Consider the following 19,927-nt stretch of genomic DNA (forward strand, 5'->3'; position numbering starts at 1 on the left):
ATAACTTTGTGATGCAAAGGGTGGAGGAGCCGACTAGGAGAGGTGCACTGCTGGACCTCATCCTCGCTAACAAGGAGGGGCTGGTTGAAGGGGTAAAGGTTGAGGGCTGCCTTGGTTGCAGCGACCATGAGATGGTGGAGTTCAGGATCTCCTGTGGCAGGAGCAGGATAGCAAGCAGAATTGCAACCCTGGATTTCAGCAAGGCAAACTTTGGCCTTTTCAGGCCTTTGCTGGGGGAAATGCCATGGGCAAGGCTGCTTGAAGGTAAAGGGGCAGTGGACGTGATCTACCTTGACTTGAGTGAGGCATTTGACACAGTCTCCACAGCATCCTCACAGCTGAACTGAGGGAGTGCGGTCTGGATGAGCGGGGAGTGAGGTGGATTGTGAACTGGCTGAAGGGAAGAAGCCAGAGAGTCGTGGTCAACGGGGCAGAGTCCAGTTGAGGCCTGGATCTAATGCAGAGCCTCAGGGGGCAGTGCTGGGGCCGGTATTATTCAATATGTTCATCAATGATTTGGATGAGGGAATAGAGTGACTGTCAGCAAGTTTGCTGATGACACCAAGCTGGGAGGAGTGGCTGACACTGGAAGCTGTGCTGCCATCAGAGACCTGGACAGGCTGGAGAGCTGGGCAGGGAAAAATGTAATGAAATAGAACAAGGACAAGTGTAGAGTCTTGAATCTGGGCAGGAACAACCCCAGGTTCCAGTATCAGTTGGGGAATGACCTATTAGAGAGCAGCGTAGGGGAAAGGGACCTGGGGGTCCTGGGGACAGCAGGGTGACCATGAGCCAGCACTGGGCCCTTGTGGCCAGGAAGCCAATGGGACCTGGGGTGGGTTAGAAGGGGGTGGTCAGTAGGTCAGAGAGGTTCTCCTGCCCCTCTGCTCTGCCCTGGGGAGACCACACCTGGAATCTTGTGTCCAGTTGTGGCCCCTCAGTTCCAGCAGGACAGGGAACTGCTGGAGAGAGTCCAGCGCAGCCACCAAGATGCTGAAGGGAGTGGAGCATCTCCCATGTGAGGAAAGGCTGAGGGAGCTGGGGCTCTGGAGCTGGACAAGAGGGGACTGAGGGGTGACCTCATTAATGTGCCCAGTCCCGTGCCCTGGTCACCATGTCATTCTGTACATGTACACAGAGCAGATACTGATCTTCCAGCCCAGAGCGCGAACACATGATAATTTAACCTGAATTGTTTCCACGGTGTGGTTTCCACCACGCTGTAAATGCAAGTATAATTTTTAGAACACGCGGGCATCGTTAACAAAACCCTGAAGTTCAAAGCGGAGCTCGAATTAGAGGCATTGCTTCCTGTAGCATCTCCGTGTGGTCAGTAAATAATGGAGAGTGGAACAGAGGGGTGGGTTATTGTGCAATGAGAACAACGTGAGCAGAGATTGTTATCAGGGACTGAGCAACGCTAGCAATATTGCTTCATAAAAACTTTCTTTCAGAGGTATTTCCGCACCGCCACACTTGGAACATGCAAACTTTGTACTAAAAAGCAACTAGAATGGTTACTACCATCCTGATGCTTTTCTGACCAACAGTTCTTATTCTAAAGAAAAGGAACCAAAGGGACTGAGACATGTGAACAACTGTTGTCAACAACCATGGGCATCAACTCATCAGATAAAATAAGCTACATAATAGCATTAATGTGGGAATAATTCATCTTACTGTGTCACCTACAGAAATGTTGCGCACAAGGTATTTTAGGTGTTTTATTCAAAGTAACTGTGAAATAAAGAAGTTATTAAAATAAAAGCATCCTTTAACTACTTGCCTGAGGGATGCATTAAACCAGACCCTTTTAGAAGATGCTACAGCCCCTTAGGTTACTGAAAATACTTGTAGTAAAAACTGTTCTCAGGCTTGAGTTAACAGCTTACCAGATGCCCTTTTTTAAGCACTGTAATGTACTAAAAAAGACAAACCCACTGCAATGTGATAAACTCACCAGCCTCGCACACGCCGCTGTTCTGCAAGTAAGTGCGGCAGCGCTCCTTGTGCTCCTCCAGCGAGCTCCTCTGCTTGTAGCTCCTCCCGCAAAACTCACATTTGTACGGCTTCTCCACTAGAAAGATAAGAGCGCAGTACTAAATAACCACGAGAGACTACTAAAACGCTGTCTCCGTGACATACAAGTGTATAGTTAGCCATGGCATATATCCAGCTTGTGGGGAATGCTTCACATTTCTGTTGAGTTTATGAGCACTGTAATCACGACAAAATTAGGGTTACAGAAGGGTGAGACCCACCGGACACAAAGTTCCCCTTCATCCCCTAAGCCCAGCAGCAGAAAAGACGAGGACTTAGGTTAGACACGGTTCCCACGAGCTCGGGTTCCTAAGCCTGGCTCTTGCTGACAACTTTTCTTGGCATAACTTCCCCAGGGAAGAGCAACTGTACCACTGCTAAACCGGGACCGCGACTGCCCGGCTGCCTCACCTGGGGCCTGTCCCTGCAGAATTTTTCAAGGATTCCATGAAACTGATGAAGTTAAACCAAACCAAACCCATATGTGAGGTTCATTTAATTTCGAAAGCCCCTGGTTGGAAAGTGAATTATGTTCTTAATTCATTTAAGCTGAAGCCAACCTGTTTGAAACTCAAGCATTCACACAGCCTTCCCCAGCACCTCATACGCAAGGACTCGAGGTGCTTCCTGAATTGTCTCGTTACTGGTTTGTGAACAGACATCCTCTAACAAACCCAAGCAAAATATCATCCCTGTACAGCACCGATATAACTAGCCTTGCATTTTATATTGTGCAAAAAGACCACACTCCCTACTGCTAATGCAATTGCTCACTTATTTGTGTGATTCACTTAAAGAGATTTTCTTCATACTGTTTATAAGCCAGCTTTAAAAACTTCAGTCACAATAACCACACGAGATGTTTGAAGCACAGTGATGCTTTTAGCATTGTGCTAGCGAGGGACAGTCACCACCACCGTGCTGGGTCTTGATTAAATCAGAACCTCATTTATCCATGTCAGATAATCTCATTTTTTAACTTTGATTCTTTGTGAGGTTGATTTTTTTCGCTCTGTAAGGTGAAGTGCAGAGATAACATCTGTCATTTAGAATAAACATTTTCTTTCTAGGCCCCTGTATAACACAGGATATACACACAGAGTAAGCACAACTGGGCTCTTGTAGAACTGATTAATCAATTTAAACCTGGCTTGTTATTCAAGTCAGCTCAGCTCTGTGCCTCCATTTCTCTCATCTGTAAAAACAGACGGGACAAAAAACCACTGGCATTTGTTGAGCATGTTAAGACATTCAGATGAAAGGCACTACCCAACCGCGAGGTGGATCACACTCCTGGAGCCATCCTAACAGCGCAGGAGGGGAACCAAGTCCCAGCAAAGCATTTCTTCACGCTGCTCCTCAAATTCAGAGCCCACTGGCTCCGCTCATTCGAGAAGAGCAAGGAGTCATTTTGCGCAAGCAGGTATCGAGGCTGTGACAGTGGCTTTCCCCATCCCCTCATTTTGGATTCAAAGAGGAGATGGTTCCAGCAGCCCAGCCCGCAGAGGGACTGGTCACTGCTATTTGTCAACTCCTTCAAAACTAGAGCAGCTGAGCAAACTTTGCTGACTCTTTTATATTTTCCACACCAAGTGTCCTAGTGACACACATCTGAAACACATGAAGTGTCTTTGAAGTCACTTACCAGAATGTGTCCTTAAGTGACCTGTTAGCGCATCCCTCCTTTGGCAGGCATAACTGCAAAGATGACATTTAAAAGGTTTTTCCCCTGTGTGTAGTTTAATGTGGCGGAGGAGGTTTCCCTTCTGAGTAAAGGAAGCTCCGCACTGATTACACTGGAATGGCCGTTCACCTTAAAATGACATACAGAAAAGGACATTTAATGGTTACGTGGGTATCACGATATCCTCATACCCTTTTTCCTTTTTGGAAGAGGAAAGAATGAGATACTGGATCAATTTATTTCTATAGAAACACACACACAGCCCTTCCATTGACTTCAGTGGGAGTTAAATGCAGCTCGGGTGTCACAGCTTCTTGTAACATATGTATGATGATGGAAAACCCTGTAGAGTTTTTCCATGGAAATAAGTGCTCTGGAGGAGGCTGATTCCAACAAGCTAGCAGTTTTTATAAAAAGATATAGTCTTATCTTAGTGCAGGTGGAAATGTAAGATGCTCATTGGTTTGTTGCCAAAGTACAGCACAAAGAGAAACACATACACGGACCGGAAAGGGCGGCACCAAACCAATGGCTGAAATACTTAAATGACATAGTGCCTTTCATCCAAAATTCTTAAAATGCCTCAAAAACATGGTTTTACTAACGTTTAATCCTGATAAGGTGGGTAAAGTGAGGCACGGAAAAGTGAGTAACATGCCAGAGATCACATGTGGCATCAAAGACAGAACAAGGAAATCCTGATTTTGGTATCTTTTTAAAAAAATAAGTAGTCTAGATTACAAATTATTATTCTTTCAGTATTCAGCTCTTACAATAATAATATAGGGATATTTACCAGTGTGGCTACGCTTATGAACCATCAAGACATTGAGGCTAATGCAGGCTAATCCACAGATATCACAGTTCATTTTTCCACTAGCTGGCCTCATGTTGTCATATGAACCGGAATGTCTTTCCAGTTTAATGCTTTCGTATTCAGTATATTCTCTGGGATAGGTGTAAGGCATTTCAGATTCTTCTTGGTTTTCCATAGGCTCTGCATTTAAAGCACTCTCCTCTCTTTCACTGTATTCACCTTTCACTGTAACAACATCATCTGCAGGCAAAACAAAGCACAAAAGGGAAAAAACGCTCAGCTTAGGCACAGTGAAAACTCACCCAAAATTATATTAAATTACATTCTCAGTCTTCCTAAAAGTTTTATTTAAACACCCAAAGATGAAGCAATGCAATTGAGACGTGAGTCTTCACGGATCATGTATACTTAATGACATGGTGTGATAGCCTTTAAAAATATTGACCTGCCTGTTAATTACCTTTGATGTACAATTTCCGTCTACAGGTTATAAAAGTATAATACAGAACAAACTTCTGCAATTACAGGATGCTATTCAGGATTCAAAAGAAAATACTTATTCCCACCACTCACAATTAGCCTCTAGAAATTAGTGTCTCAGGCTGCTCCTTGTGAATTGGAAACAGAGAAAGACACAGATTTTAAAGGATACTTATCTCTTCCTGCGGAACCTCAGGTGCTTGAAACATGCCTAAAAAATACGTCTGATCCAGTATAAGACTTCCAGTGTTCCCATGGTAGAGATTCTCATCAGTTAAGCTTAATGAATCATCCTAATTTTCCCTTGCAAATTGCAATTTTTATCCAAAGATCTCACATGTGTGACGAGCATCCGCTAATCTTGATACCTGTATCATAAAGTTACTATGCGAGTAAAACCAGCAGAGGCAGGGTAAAGATGTCCTGATAAATAAATATATCCCAGATAGGTTAAAAGTTTTGTCCAAAGTCATATTGTGACTATGCGGCAAAGAACACAAAGACTCATGAAAATCAGCAGCTGTGGCCTTTCAATATGTCATTGGACCTGTAGCCACGTCCAGAGAAAAGACCAGAGGAGAATGTAGCAAACAGCTAAGAATTTACTAACAATAACACTCCCACATAAAAATATAAGCAAATTGGTCACACTACATAAACAGCTGATGATTCCCAACTTCTGTTGCTGAATTTCCTTTCCACTATTAACTCCAGCATTACCAGCACTGCTTTCTAATGGTCAGGACAGCTTTTCTCTGCCTAAAGCTGACTTTTCCACCTAGACAAGAGCTGACTTGAGTTCTGCCTCAAACCACCAAGTGAAGAAAAGCACCAGGAGACAAACTGCATGGTTTCCTGTTTGAAAGTCTTGTTCTCATGGCCACCTGCTCCTCTCTCAAACCGAGGCTTAGACAGTTAAATCTGGCACTTAATCACTTGTCCTTCCTCCCAAGTACAGAACATGGACCGCTGAAGAAGTATTAGCTCCGGTTCTGAGCAATAAGCCACATCAAATGCCGAGAACAAATGAGTGACAGCACAAATGAGGCGGCAACATAAAAGCAGCACTGGAAAATCAAGGGTCGGCAACCAATACTTTCATGACATCAAAATTTTCAGCTATATTTTAGTGATAAAAATCGCTCCTCTATCCTAAATATTTGCGCTGTCTATTTTACGTTGGGTTGAAGGAAAAGGTGGGTGACAATTTCTTCGCCCTATGCAAGAATTCACCATAGAAATGGTGGAATGGGAAACTGAGGTTCCTCTTGGTGCTCTCCCATAGATTATGAAATTCACAGGATGGCTTTTTTCCCCCTATGCTAGACATCTGTTAGTATTTGGTATGGGGTCCCGAGGAGCTCACACAGGTTTGGGTGTTTGCTCACAGGTAGGTCAAGATTCACCCACAAATGGGCCATTTTTCCCCGCACCGTCAGTACCAGTTCTGCTTCGCATCCCGGGGATTCCCAGCTCCACCAAAACAGGGTTTCCTCTCTGCTCCAGCTTCATCTCTGAGGGTGCGAGGGCGATCCTGCTATCAAGACTCCTTCAAAATCAGTTTACGCATCCATTTCCATCACCCTCATGAAAATATTATTACCAGTTGCTGAAAGCAGCTTTCAACGGAATCTCTTTTCCCGCTCAAGAGGAGGCAGTTCCAAAACAATTTGCTACATCCTGCGCAGCGCGGTAAAAGGCAGCACACGCCGCAGCTGCACCTTGTTGGTGCTTTCAGAAACTATTTCAATTCCCACTTTCTACTCAACGTCTCACCTTCGTCTGCATCAGATGCGATTGCTTAGTGGAGGACGAGCTGCAACCTCCAACTGAGAAGACATCTCCGCTGTTTTCTGTTCCTCACCACACGGCTCACAGCTTTTCACTCTTTTAGAGTGTCCACACAACGCCAAAACTGTTTTGAGTTCCTGGTGCCGATCGGCACAGACTGGGCAAACCATCCGATGGTTCCGCCGCCGAAAATAATTACCTCTGCATTTTCCAACTGCTCACAGCACTCGCGTTCTTTTAGCGATGGAGAAGGACGCACCTGAGTTCTGCTCAAGGTTTTTCCACCACTGTTGCCTCCCCCCAGCAAACATCCCCTCCGCTCCAGCCGCCAGCCATATCCCACCAAAGCTCGAGCGCTTTTCAGTTCGCATGTAGGTGTTTGAAGAACCTCAACGGAAAAAATTCACCTTCTGCTGACTGAGAACACCACAGAACAGAAGCCACGAGGGAAGAGGCTTTTTTAAACCAAATAAGTGTTAGAAGGGTTGGAATTTTTCCGCCCTAACACACCTGTTATTGTTTAGAGTCTATTCTGCCGTCCTGACGGTGATAGTGAAGAAAGCTCTGGTACAAAGCAGGCTGAGGACAAGACGGCTCAGCCCAGGTTGGCCTGAAAATGAACCAGGTGGTTGCAGAGATCTGAAGGAACCAAATTCCTTTTTCAGTCCTGACTTTTGCTCTGTGCACCGGCACACACAGGGAATAGTGCGAGATTGGGAGAAAGGTTTGTATCTGTCACCTAAAAACCATACCAACGTATTTTGATGAGAGTAGGGAGTTTCCAGGCTCGTCCGCCTCAAGCAAGAGGAAGGCGGCTGCGACTTTGAGAAGAAAAGGGAAATTTAGCTGATGAAAAACACAATTATCCCTAACAATACTAACAAAGTTGCTCCAGCTTAAAAAAAAAAGTGCTATCCTCTTTGCCGTGCTTAGGAAAGTAAAGAGGTAAGAGGAAAAAACCATTCACGGTGTCCAACCCAGGTAACTATTTTTCTCGAGGCGGTTCATGAAGGTAATATACACTGCCGAAAAAAAACTGTTGTAGGTTTTACACAACAAAGCACCAGTGTGATGCGTTAAGGCTGATGCACATGGTTTCATTTCCTGGGGAGATGATTACGAGATGAAAGACATACTCCAGAGTAATATTTTTGTTTCACCTGAAACACTGTAAAAACAATGGGTTCTGGAGAAAATCCAAAATAAAGCTGCGGTAGCAACTTCAGACTGAGTCACCACATGAACGGTGCTTGTGTATGTTCTATAAAATGCATGAATTTAAAGAGTCAACAGCAGCAAAGAATTAGGACAAGCTAGAGCGTTACCTTAGTGATTCTCTCTAGTAGGAAGTCTCAGAAGGAAAACCCCACCAATTACTACATTTAATCCAAGACCTTTGCATCCAATATAGAGAAAAGAACGTAAGTTTTGCACTGTTGTTAAGCAAAGTTTACCAGTAGTGTTATGAAAAGCACGAGGAATAAAACCCAGACGCTATTAAAGACAACGGCATGAAAGGGTGATGTTGCTCAAGTGTTTTACAAGGAGCGGGGTCATAATCGTGAAATCCTCAGCACATGCAAAAAGTCAACTGGATAACAAAGAAACTTAATCATCTTAATGTGGCATTTTAATGACGCTGCTGATTTGCTATGCCAATTCAGAGATAATGAGCCCCTAATGCTACAGATGTTCAGCCAGACTAAAGGAAAAAAAAAAAAGGAAAAGAAAAAAGAAAAGCTTTTCTTGTATGCCATTTCCTAACTATCCAATTAAACAAATTGTGAGAGCATATAAATAGTTTACCAGGTTTTGACAGCTGTTAATAGGATTCAGATGCCAAAGAACAAGAGTCTATAGGTGTGCGTTGTGACTACCTGGATTTGGCAGAATCACAGAGTGTCAGGGGTTGGAAGGGACCTGGAAAGCTCATCCAGTGCAATCCCCCCATGGAGCAGGAACACCCAGATGAGGTTACACAGGAAGGTGTCCAGGCGGGTTGGAATGTCTGCAGAGAAGGAGACTCCACAACCCCCCTGGGCAGCCTGGGCCAGGCTCTGCCACCCTCACCGGGAACAAGTTTCTTCTCAAGTTTAAGTGGAACCTCCTGTGTTCCAGTTTGAACCCATTGCCCCTTGTCCTGTCACTGGTTGTCACCAGAAGAGCCTGGCTCCATCCTCCTGACACTCCCCCTTTCCATATTGATCCCCAGGAATGAGTCCCCCCTCAGTCTCCTCTTGTCCAGCTCCAGAGCCCCAGCTCCCTCAGCCTTTCCTCACACGGGAGATGCTCCACTCCCTGCAGCATCTTGGTGGCTGCGCTGGACTCTCTCCAGCAGTTCCCTGTCCTGCTGGAACTGAGGGGCCACAACTGGACACAAGATTCCAGGTGTGGTCTCCCCAGGGCAGAGTAGAGGGGCAGGAGAACCTCTCTGACCTACTGACCACCCCCTTCTAACCCACCCCAGGTCCCATTGGCTTCCTGGCCACAAGGGCCCAGTGCTGGCTCATGGTCACCCTGCTGTCCCCAGGACCCCCAGGTCCCTTTCCCCTACACTGCAGGTATTAACGGATGATTCATCACCGTTATCTCCACAAAGTGTCCCCAGGAACAGCAGCAGAAAACCAAAACCTAGTGTGCACATACTGGGGTCTGTCTGCTCCCAGAACACAAGATTCCTTTACCTGAACCAGCTTGAAACAGAACAGACGGACGTGGTGAAACAGAAGAAGTCAGCAGAGTTTCCAAATTAAAGTCAGAATCCTGAGAATTAACACACTGCAGGGCAAGATACGTCACACATTTAAAAAACACCTGTATTCCTTCATTAATAAAGAGGGATTTGCAATACATCCATCAAAATTATAAAATGTGGTGGAAAATATTAAAAAGAGGTAACACAGTCAGAGATGAGACAATTTTTCTCCGTGTCCGCCGATATCTGTTCTGGGGAAGGGAAAGGAGTTCAAGGATTTTTGGCCCAATGTGGCTTTGTTTCCTCCCCTGACCCCAGTGATAATCTCCTTTTTCCCAACAGCAGCGACGCTTTCGTGAGATCCCTGTTTGCCAACAAAGGAAGCAGCAGCCGCTGCCGAAAATCATTACTTGGACAGATTTGCTTTGGTTTTATCTCATCCTTGTGCCTCCCAGAATTTTATTAATACTGTTGCTCAGAATCCATTCTCATACAAAAAACAAGCATCTATTTTGTTTCGATGCCATATAAAACACACTTGAGTGGTAATTCCTAAATGAACCGGTGCAGTTTGCACCTGGTGGAAATTTCACTTCTAAAAATAGGGGCGAAACTTTCACAATTCCCCTTTGTGGAGTGCGTGCTCTACGCTAATGAGCTTCCTTGTTTTTATTGTGACTTGAAACAAAAATAGAAACAAATCAAATTGAAATGCAGCACTGAGAATCAGAAAGAAAAAAAAAGGCATCATTTTCCAAGCACTCGGATGTATATTTTCTACTTCATTAATACCAGTGTCTTTCTATCATTAAACCACAGTATAATTTATCTAGTTGTACAATTAATTACAACAACCACCAAACAACACACATCATCTCCAAGCTCATGTGAGCCATGAAACTTGAATTATGTAACTGGTTCTTAGAGCATCTTATTCAAATACAAGCATTTTTCTCATAAAGCTGTATATTCCTGGATAAAACTATAATTTCATACCTGATATTTCCTGTCTATTACCAATTTCTGCCTAATAATTATCTAGTGGGTTTTTTTAGGACTTTCACAGAATCCCAGAATGTCAGGGGTTGGAAGGGACCTGGAAAGCTCATCCAGTGCAATCCCCCCATGGAGCAGGAACACCCAGATGAGGTGACACAGGAAGGTGTCCAGGCGGGTTGGAATGTCTGCACAGAAGGAGACTCCACAACCCCCCTGGGCAGCCTGGGCCAGGCTCTGCCACCCTCACCGGGAACAAGTTTCTTCTCATATTTAAGTGGAACCTCCTGTGTTCCAGTTTGGACCCATTGCCTCTTGTCCTGTCACTGGTTCTCACCCAGAAGAGCCTGGCTCCATCCTCCTGACACTCCCCCTTTCCATATTGATCCCCATGAATGAGTCCCCCCTCAGTCTCCTCTTGTCCAGCTCCAGAGCCCCAGCTCCCTCAGCCTTTCCTCACACGGGAGATGCTCCACTCCCTCCAGCATCTTTGTTGCCCTGCGCTGGACTCTCTGCAGCAGTTCCCTGTCCTGCTGGAACTGAGGGGCCACAACTGGACACAAGATTCCAGGTGTGGTCTCCCCAGGGCAGAGCAGAGGGGCAGGAGAACCTCTCTGACCTACTGACCACCCCCTTCTAACCCACCCCAGGTACCATTGGCTTCCTGGCCACAAGGGCCCAGTGCCGGCTCATGGTCTTCTCCCTCTGCCCGACAGGGCAAGGGGTTCATCACCTTTTGGGGGTATCCCCCTGGAGCCTCTCTGAGTGGCACGCCAGGGAGTTACTCCACAAGTCGATTTCCTTTTCACACTCCCTGATGGTCCTCGGCATCTCAATCTCCTCCTTAAGCTTTGCAACCATGTAGAGTAGATCTTGCACCTGCTCACACCGCACACATTTTAAAACGTTTCCAAAATATGTTAAAGTTATACTGACAGAGACAGCAATAAAGGAAAAACGTTATCCAAAAACCAAGTGCTACCAAGGCTGGAGTCAAATCTTAATATCTTTAAATTCTCCCTCTTAAAAAAAAGATGAAACTGCATGAGTTCTTCCCTTCTGTTACAGTTAAGATAAAGTCACTCATAAAAAACATTTCTAAAATTACAATTCCTGAAGTCCAGAAAGCCAGATACAATCACAACCGTTAAATCAGACTTCAATTAGACAGTTAATCAGAGAACATCTGGACCCAACAGTCAGACTGAGAAAGGCCACATGTTAAAATCAGATAATCGCCTTCATTAGTTGTACCAAGGGACCTATTACTAATACAGCCGCTCAGGCATGATCGTCCCTGGTCAGCTGCTTTTTCTGATGAACTTCTATCCTGAGAAGTTAAAATTGTAGTTTCATTTGGCCTTTTAAAATTCATCTCCCAAAAATCTTTCTTACAATGCGATATACTCCTGTGCTTCATACCAGAAAAATATAACATGAAGAGAAAATATAATAACATGAAGAGCAGGGAAATGGGTTTATAGGTATTGAAATTCCATTTATATTCATCACAGATGACAAGAGCTTGGTTAAGATGTTGCTCAAAAACCTTGAATACCGTAATACTGACAAAACTAAGTGTGTTGATTTGATTTCACTAGAAAAGATAATTCCAGTAGTAAATAATTTCAATTCCAAGACTTGAATTTTAGATGACAAGCACATTGTCTCCAAATTGAGGGGTTTATAATGAAATATTTGAGTTTTGGCCATTCGGAGCCGTACACCTGATTCAGCCCTGTCTGGCAGAGGTACCAGAAGTAATACAGCATCTCGTACATGATGCAAATTTTGCAGAATGCAGTTAAAATCAGCCGGCAACAAGACACAACCCCACTGGAAACAAGCTTCAGCATTTCCAATGCTCATGGAAACATTTGCTGCGTTTTAGCAAAGTTTGGGCTCGTGTGGATCTATTGCTGCTTTCCGATACCTTCCCAGCAGCAAAACTGCCCCTTAAACTCACACGTTTTGGGCCAAATGAACAGCCTAGTTGGGGGGCAAAATGTGAGTCATCCTAATTAACTGATTTCCTTTCCACCAACCCATATTTCTAAAAATGGATTACTTTCTACAACGACACGTGATTTGAGTTCCTAGGGCCGTTTTCTTCATCTTCACCTATTTCCTGCTGGGGGGGAGGTGGAGAGGGAACACACCACAACTCATCTACCCTTGACTTTGATGTCAAAGGAATAAGTTCGTATCTCACCTTCAATTTCAAGGAATTATTTTATGTGAATCTGAGATGCATATTGTAGAACAAGCGAAGAAAAAGGCGGTTTGAGAAGTTGTGGAAAGGAGTCCATCACCAATTGACTAACGCTGTGCATCCATTCCCCTTCCAGACTTTGTCTGATACTTTACACCAATATCTCAAAAGCAAATCCTATTTTCTGCTGAGCATAATGGGTTAAGTAGACTAAACCAGCTCACTTTCCTGATTATCTCAAGGCGACTGGAATATCTGAGTTTCTGTATCAGCCCTGGGCTACCCATTGTGCAGGACAATCCAACCTGGTGTCAATCAGACAGGCCGTGGTGACAACTCCCTGTGTTGATGTCACCGAACGTGCTCGGCAGCATTCCTGCCGCTAAAACCAAGTCAAGAGGCTCTTTTTGTTGACAACACCGCGACTTTCAGTCCACGCCGAGCTGCCAAAGTGGAGAGCCCTGTGCGGTTCAGCGGCCCCGGCTCCTCGCCTGGTTTGAGCTCTTACAGAAATCCCCCGTCAAGTGAACTTGTGCAGCGCTGCTGATGTTGCGAGATAACCCCTGAGTCCCATCAGCGGTAGGGCTCGATCTGGGCTTGGGAGATGTAATATTCTGATAAAAAACGGCACTTCCTTTGCGAGCAGATAAGTGCATGTGCGAGCGGCACCACTGGAACCTCAGTACGCGCCCAAGCGAGGGTTTTGTCATCCTCTCCCGTCTCGCTCCAGCCTTTTAACCGCCCCCTTCTGCACACCTAAACGCAGCAGCAATTAGCATCCATAAACCACAAATGTGGCTTCTATTTCTTTTTATTTCACAACCATAAAAGCTAGCTGACACTCGTAACACCAAAAAAGTTGTCTGCCTCAACAGATAAGGGAATTAAGACATAATTAAATAGTTGTGCTTGACTGTGACTCCCCTAGGAAAGAACGCGGATTTTTAATGTAGTTTTTAAATTGAGGATGTCTCAACTTTGGCCACCAAAAGTAACAGTGTTGGGGAGACGTAAAGAAACAGGGGAAATCAAGGGAAATTAGTGCTTCCTCTCCTTTCTGTCTCATTGCTTGTCTCTTTTCAGACTAGATACAGGAAGCACCATGGGAACAGAGTATTTTTATGGTTGCAGGCAAGCGTACACCATGTGCACCACAGCATGCAGCTTCCATTCCCTTGAGGCAAAAAAAACCTCAGGTTTTTTTCTTTTTCTCCCCCTTGTTTGTCACTGAGCTTTTAATGAACATATTACTCTAGCCTTCTGCCGACTGTTTGCCCTGTACTTGGCAATCGTGGTTGTTGAAGCCCTTTTAAAAGGGGTGTATAACAGGACAGGTTGAATTGTTTTCATTGAATGGCACCTCACCTTCGGCAGCTATAAAACAGAACAAACAACACATCAGCCTCGGAGGAGCACAAATATGGAATTTTTTGCTGAAAAAGCGGATTTTCTTATACCAAAAGAGCACTGGCTGTGATGACGTTTCAGCCCTATACACTAGTTTATTTGGTGCCTCTAGGAGGGTTCTGCCTCTTGAAAAGATCACAGGCTTTCTGCAGATCTGACATACAAGGCTCCACCAGACGATATCTAGATCTGATCAGGCTCCAACTTCTGCTCCAAGCCTCAGAAGTCCCCACTCTGTATTTAGAATGTCGTTCATTAATAATTCAAGATTCACAAAAAACATAGTCCAAGAAACCAGAAGATGATGACTTACTATGAATGCTTGACAAAACATGGAAAAACTAGACCTAATTGTACTGAAGAAAACCATGTTCTAGCCAAACGAAGGCAGTGGAAAGGCGGCTATCAAATGTTTGATCTCACTCTGAGTCAGTGGCCTCTTGTTCTGCTGGTGGCCCACAGCTGATGGAACAAACCCTGCGGGCACGGATCACACAGGGCTTCAGGATAAGAAAAAGAAGAGTTTTCTGTGATGGAGGCAATTGCCAGCGACAAATTGTGAAGACACTGAAGCAGAATTGCTTGCTCACAAAAAGGGTCCACCAAGAAAACCGCTATCAACATTTTTAACATAATCCATTTCCCAAGAACCATCACCAATACTAAGGTTATTTCTATTGTGCGATTCTGGAGAATACTACATATTCATTTTTACCACGGTTAGTGATCCCCACATGATAATACTCCCACCATGGCAGCACTGTTAGAATGTGGTTTCACTTTTCTAGAAGACAGATAGTTATTGACCTGCAAGGGTTGCTTCAGTGACTAACGTACCCGCTACCGTTATATAGTTGGCATAGGGGTCCTGGTGGACAGCAGGATGACCGTGAGCCAGCACTGGCCCTTGTGGCCAGGAAGCCAATGGTACCTGGGGTGGGTTAGAAGGGGGTGGTCAGTAGGTCAGAGAGGTTCTCCTGCCCCTCTGCTCTGCCCTGGGGAGACCACACCTGGAATCTTGTGTCCAGCTGTGGCCCCTCAGTTCCAGCAGGACAGGGAACTGCTGGAGAGAGTCCAGCGCAGCCACCAAGATGCTGAAGGGAGTGGAGCATCTCCCGTGTGAGGAAAGGCTGAGGGAGCTGGGGCTATCCATATTTCATAGATCCTGTAAAAGTGACCCTTATAAAATGCATGTGAGGTTCCCTGATGGAAAAGGGTTTACTCTTCCTTTAGAGTATGTTGAAATGCTCTAAAGTAATTATATCATTCTTCCTTTTACAGACATGCAGGAAAGCCAAAGCCATGATGCAGAATAAATGTTCTGATCACTCGCACAGCACAATCAGATGAAAAAAAATGACAAAACAACTCATTTTTTTCAGAATTCTACCCCCCCTTTACCTGTTGCCTCTTCACTGGGCAGATTGTGTTCCTTCACATCTTCTCCATTATCCATACTTTCCATTTCCTGGGATTTGTTCAGGTTACAGTCTGTCAAATCCTCTTGTCCTTCTGAAAAGAACAAGAATTTACTATTTATGCTCCAAGAATATTTCCAGGCGATCACCTCAAAGTATCTGCAAACCCCCAATACTGCTCACAGTGTTCTTCTTGTGGACACATTAATTGCATTTTGGATGAATGAATTTGCTTCCCAAAGTCATATAGAAACATATAAAACACAGAGCACACACCTTTAATTAAATCTTAAGTTTTGCTCAGATTTAACCATTCTGGAGATTGTTCTAAACAAGAACAAAACAGGAATAAATTCCAGGATGTGTTACTCTGTACATCATATGTATTCTGCTAACTGCTGCTGCAAGTTCTTCAGAGCCTGAAGAGGAATCACAGCTCTACTTTGTTCATTTGGGCAAAAGATTAATCATTCTGGCCCCCGGCCAGGAAGCTGCTCAAGCACGTTTAATCGGAAACCTCTTTGAACCCAGTTGCACTTCTCTGCTTATTTTACATGTGTCTTTTTAAACACCAGCATTATCAGAAGCTTTTCTGCTGGTCACTGCGGCAGCGGGATGGCCCAGAAATCCAAGCTTCTCTCCTCTGACATAAAGCCAATTTTTAAAGTAAAATTTGGATGAAATTCCCAGTTTTATTCAAATTCTAGAATTTACTTTTTGCCTTTCATGCCCCTCTTCATATTTGTGACTGCACTAGTTGGTCTCCTGGGGATCTAAACATGCTGCAATTCATATATTTTTCTCAATTTAAATTTAAAATTCTCAGGGGAGGGTGAAAGAACGTGACTTGAACAGCACTGTACCTGCAGCCATGGGCTGTTCCTGAGGATGACTTAGGTCCATACCTCCCTGTGAATCTGCAAAAGACAGAAGAGCAGTCTGAGTTGCTCAGTATTAGAACCATTCATGGCAGTTATTATAATGTCATAAATTCCTGAGGTTTTGACTGAAAGCAAAATTGAAAGCGCAAAATTCTCAAATCAATAAATACCAAGTAATTGTTGCAATTCATTGGACAACTTCTTTATATCTTAAACACTGGCACGCGCCCACAAAAGTAAATATTTTCCAACTTCAAAAATTATAGAAGAGAGCAACTTACACTTTCAATTTAAAAATCCCATTTTGCACCCCGTGAGCATAGCGTAGTGGTAGTAGCTCTATATGACGCAAATTTCCATGAAGCACAGAGTACAGATATTTTCACGTTCCTTTTTCAATAAAAACAGAAAAACCCTGTTATCTCCACAACCTCTAGTTGGTTTTAGTGGAAACGCAAGCCTAGTTCCCATTTAGAGATTCAGATAAGGATCGCACCAGGAATTCTTAAGAAGTTTGAGGACTAGGTTTGTGGCCTGGTTTCCAAAAGCGCTGGAGCCAACGTGAGCCGCAGGTATTTCCGTTTCCCACTCCAGTGCCCACGTTGAAGCTGGTGAGTTTAACTGGAGTCACAGATCCAACCTGTCCAGACACGACTTCACTCAACGTTTTGCTGTCTTGAGATTTCATTGACATGAGGATTAGTTTTCTTCACCGTGTCACAGCCACCTGCTTCCTTCCTCCTTCCTTTCCTCTTGCTATTCCCCCCCCACCCCCTTTTTTTTTTTTTCACATCTTGGAACATAACTAATAGCTCCAGGACTTGTCAAAATTCATTCCTGGCAGTTACATAACAGAAACACACAGGCAGCGGCCGGTAGGTGTTAACCGCTGGTGACATTTACCCCACTGTCACCTCTCCCTGCCACGGCTGCGTATGGAACATTTCTGTGGTCGCCGCAATGTCAAAATATAAAACTCTGTTAACTCTACAGCACAGAAGCCCAGCATCAGGTGAGGCCATCCAAAAATTGGGCTAATGCCTCCAACAAAATAAGGGCAAACTCAGAAGAAGAAGACGACATCTCAAGCCTTAGTGGTCTCTTCACATTTAATCTCAGGTCTCAGGTAGTTTAAGCCAGATCCTTCACTGTACATGTGCTGGAAGGGGAAGGCCTAGGAAGCTTCCATCCCTGATTCCATAAAAATAAGACCCTATTTCTACCCAGCGTTCAGAAAAGCACAGTGTGGGCAATCACTTACGGAACACGTTAGTCTTCCCAAGCTTCCAAGAGATCCAGGGACTAGGGCGCATGGAAAGGAGACGCTTGTCTTGTGTGTGTTGCAGCTGACGCAAAGCAGAAGTAAAATTCATGTGTTTTTGAAACCCATCCTTAGCCATCCTGTGTTCTACGTCAATAACCAAAGTAGGGCAAAAATATTCAAATAGCTTGCTGAAAAAGTGTTCTGGCATTTTAATACATGACTGTATTAATACTTTATCCAGGTATTTGACCAGTGACTAGAAGCAACAAAACAGCCTGGCTGTATTTTACCCCCCCTAAAACTGATGGTTTTCAAATAAATGATAACAGTAATACCCTTCTGTCATCAAGACAGCTGTAAGCGACAGAATAGGAGGTACATCTTGAATTATTATAATCTTACCTTTTTTCCTCCAAAGTGAAAACCAGAACATTGCCTTTTTACTGCCAGCTGCAGTTTCCAACCCAACAGCATTGCAAAGGGGCCATCTTTTCAAATCCTGTGTGCTCTCAGTCCTCCTATCACCGCATATGGAGCAAACACAGCTCGTTTCCTTGTCTTTGCGCTGCCTTAAGAGGCACAAGCAAGCGAAAATGAAGCACACGCCAATCCTGGCCCCTGCCCTACAGGTAGACTCCCACAGCTTTACCCCAGTGCTCTTGCAATGCACAGCGCTCAACCCTTTTCACCCCAGCATATTTTTCACCTTCAATGCACATTGCACTATTAAAAAGAGAAAACCTATTCAATTTCCACCCCGAATGACCTTCTTCAGCATTTTCAGTTTCAATGGCTTTCTGAAGAAGGTACCTGGATCAAAAAAATACTCTTTTCACTTTTAATAATAGGGTCTCTAATACTTTGGTGCTCCTAAGCACCATGTATTTTTTGAAGAAACATGGACATTTTAAGTGCAGACGTCATTTTGAGAAGAAATCCTAATCAGCAATGTGTAACCAAGGATAATCCTTTTCTCATATTGTAGCACATGACCTCCTGCAGACAGCAGAACCTCTAGAAATTCAACATGTTCAGCCCAGAACAGCAAGTGGAAATGACAGCATGGAGCCAGTTCTTGTCATCTTTGCAAAAACAGACCCGTCACAAAGAGACAACCCAAGAGATCACAGACTTTGGCTTCCTAGACCCAGGTCTCCACCACCTACTCATGCCAGTGCCCATTTCCCAACCAAACCAAAACCTGAAGGATTATTTGCATGTTAACTGTAAGCGTACAAGAAATAGGAACTCACACACACAAAAAAAGAGACTTCTCAAATAATCTCAGTTGTAGTGGCAGAAACATAGTTATTTTCTATTGTAGGCTAAAATTTCTGACATAACTCAAGAGCTTTCTTCTCCCACACAAGATACACAGCAGTCCCAACTTGATCAAGAAAATAAGGCTCCAATTCAAGCACCCAACTGCCACCAGCCTCATTCCTTCAGAACATCAGTTACATCTCTCAAGCAGTGATAGTCTCAATTAAGTCAGACTCTAAGAGAGTAAATACTTAAATACAAACCTCTGAAAAGCCTTTAGCAAAGGAAAATACATTTTTAAATAGACAACTGCATCTAACTTAACCAAAAACTTCAAGTCATTTGAGACAATGAGGAATCTACACTCAAGCCCTGAAAACAATGAGTTAAAATAAGAATATCTGCCTCTGAAATAATAAATCAAAGGATGCTTTGCAATGCTGCTTTGCCAGGCTTGTTAAAAACACCGGTAATTTTGCTTCTCTTCAAAAGCAAATTAAGCTGTAACCCAGGACTAACTTGCAACATGTTCTTTTGCCGGCTATGAAAGTTCCACGCACGTTTTACAAACGAAAAGAAACCAACACACCCGTTAATTCGTTAAAACCTAGAACACGAACGGTAGATAAAGCCGGCTCGAAACCCCCACTTTATCACAGATGTTGGGATGCTTCCGAAATTAAACAGAGAGGGGGGAAAAAGCCCCGTTCGTTTCCTGTTTAATCGCAACCCGCGATCAGATGTCTCCTCCAGAGCCTGCGATCTGCTGGCAGAAAGCGCTGAAGAAAACAGGAGGTGGCGGGGGGAGCGGGGTCGGTGGGGAGAAACCCCCCCCAAACCCCATCCCCGGGAGAGAGCGGAGTCGTTTCTCACCTTCCATGCTCCGGCCGCGGGTCCCGGCTCCACCTGCCCGGCCGGGCTCGGGGACTGGCGGCGGGACCTCCCCGGGCTCCGCTCCCTCCCGCGGGCACCGCGACAT

General features: G+C 44.4%; 1 protein-coding gene across 5 annotated transcripts in view; it reads right to left on the minus strand.

The window, feature by feature from the left end:
- Window positions 1–19,927, minus strand: part of IKZF3 (IKAROS family zinc finger 3) — a gene marked incomplete at its 5' end in the record, with an annotated part of 29,407 nt that extends 9,480 nt beyond the window's left edge. For 2 of the 5 annotated variants that reach the window (XM_082070778.1, XM_082070776.1), the window contains 6 exons: window positions 1,961–2,077; window positions 3,686–3,853; window positions 4,521–4,781; window positions 15,524–15,634; window positions 16,404–16,457; window positions 19,822–19,927. In XM_082070778.1, coding sequence (XP_081926904.1) covers window positions 1,961–2,077; window positions 3,686–3,853; window positions 4,521–4,781; window positions 15,524–15,634; window positions 16,404–16,457; window positions 19,822–19,927 — 817 coding nt within the window. Of the gene's footprint in view, window positions 1–1,960; window positions 2,078–3,685; window positions 3,854–4,520; window positions 4,782–15,523; window positions 15,635–16,403; window positions 16,458–18,087; window positions 18,182–19,821 lie in introns of those variants that run through there. The other 3 variants (XM_082070777.1, XM_082070779.1, XM_082070780.1) reach the window with 3 other exon arrangements.

This window comes from Streptopelia decaocto (genome assembly GCF_964273445.1).
Source record: "Streptopelia decaocto genome assembly, chromosome: 22".
NCBI lineage: Eukaryota > Metazoa > Chordata > Aves > Columbiformes > Columbidae > Streptopelia > Streptopelia decaocto.